Source organism: Octopus bimaculoides, chromosome 14, assembly GCF_001194135.2.
Source record: "Octopus bimaculoides isolate UCB-OBI-ISO-001 chromosome 14, ASM119413v2, whole genome shotgun sequence".
Classification (NCBI taxonomy): domain Eukaryota; kingdom Metazoa; phylum Mollusca; class Cephalopoda; order Octopoda; family Octopodidae; genus Octopus; species Octopus bimaculoides.
Genome location: NC_068994.1, coordinates 53,965,961 through 53,967,646, shown reverse-complemented (window position 1 = coordinate 53,967,646; position 1,686 = coordinate 53,965,961). Strand labels below are relative to the sequence as shown.

The window sequence follows — 1,686 nt, the reverse complement described above, 5'->3', positions numbered from 1 at the left end:
ATAATAATAATAATAATAATAATAATAATAATAATAATAATAATAATAATAATAATAATAATAATAATAATAATGCTATAGGTGGCAAGCTGGCAGAATCATTTGCACACAGGGCAAAATGCTAAGTGGCATTTCATTTGTCTTTACATTCCAAGTTCGAATTCTGCCAAGGTGAACTTTGCCTTTCATCCTTTCAGGGTCAATAAAATAAAGTACCAGTTGGGCACTGGGGTTGATGCAATCGATTCACCCCCACCTCCACGGAAATTGGTAGCCTTGTATGAAAATTTGAAACCAATAATGATGATGATGATGATGATGATGATAATAACAATAGTGATGATAATAATAATGATAATAACAATAATAATAATATAACTGAAAGAAAAAAAACAAAAAAGGCCACCACCACAACAATACGTTTCTGAAAAACTTAATGAGCTGTGACTAATTTGTTGATGATGGAAATGATATTTCATACGTATTGTTATAAGAATAGTCAAGAGCAAACGTGACAATAAGCAAGGATGGAGGTGGGTGCTGGCAGGTGGGTGTGTGTGAGTGTGTGCAAAAGAGTGTGAATGTGTGTGTATGTGTGTGTGTGTGTTTGTGTGTGCGCGCGTAAGTGTGTAGAGTTAACTTGTTTGATGACTGTTTGACACAAAAGATCGGAATAATATCAAGAAGTCAACACTTACCTGAGGGTAGTTTACTAATGCCATCTTCACTAACTTCAGAGCCCTGAAAAGGTCAACATGAAAAGATATTTATATAGTGACAATCTTGGGGGTTTTTCATTCAGAAACTATTCAGGTAGCAATTTATCCTTATAGAAGTTCTAGAGAGGAGTGAGGGAGAGAAGGAGAGAAGGAGAGACAGAGAGAGAGAGAGAGAGAGAGAGAGAAAGAAAGAAAGACAGAAAGAAAGGGGAATGGAAGGAAGTAAAAAAGAGATAAGCAGAAAGATAGGTAGACAGGTAGGTAGAGTGAATGAGAAAGAAAGACTGTGTGTGTATGTGTGTGTGTGTGTGTGTGTGTGTGTGTGTTTGAAATAAACAAGTCTTTAGAGAATTAAGTGCCCTTAACTGGGTCAGTAACAATAGGCACTGTTGGTTGTTAGAATCTTTGAAATAGAAGATATGAAGAAACAGGGAACATCTTGACTGATACAAGACTGTGGCGTGGGTAAGTGTGTCAAAAAAGTCATTGCCAACATTGTTACATACATACAAACACACACACACACACACACACTGGTATGTTGGTACAGATATATATTAATGTGTAAATATATTTGTAGGTAAAAGTGTGTATCACATACACACACACACATACACAAATACATATACAAACATATATATATACATTGGTTAGTCATGTGATTCATTAGAATCCCAGAACTGGCTAGTTACCATGACGTAGGGTTCATGAGGTAAAACAACCATGAGGTATTATGTGTTTGTAGTGCACTGCAGGTGTGTATATATATATATATATATATATATATATATATATATATATATATGTAGGTACGAAATTCAATATAAGCCATAGGTCCGACTCAGTGTTAGCTCCAGGTGTGGTGTAGATATAAAAAGAACAGAAATGGGGTTTAAAATTTACTGCAGCTGTTTTGGTAGAATTTTATTGATGTAGTCATAGATAACACAATGGTATAAATCCACCA

The 1,686-nt window shown here is 34.9% G+C and overlaps 1 protein-coding gene across 1 annotated transcript in view; it reads right to left on the bottom strand.

Moving 5' to 3' along the window:
• The window catches only part of LOC106867708 (uncharacterized protein DDB_G0283357), a 152,514-nt gene that overhangs the window by 7,823 nt on the left and 143,005 nt on the right, over window positions 1-1,686 (bottom strand). The window contains exon 3 of the mRNA XM_052972607.1: window positions 699-741. Coding sequence (XP_052828567.1) covers window positions 699-741 — 43 coding nt within the window. The remainder of the gene's footprint in view (window positions 1-698; window positions 742-1,686) is intronic.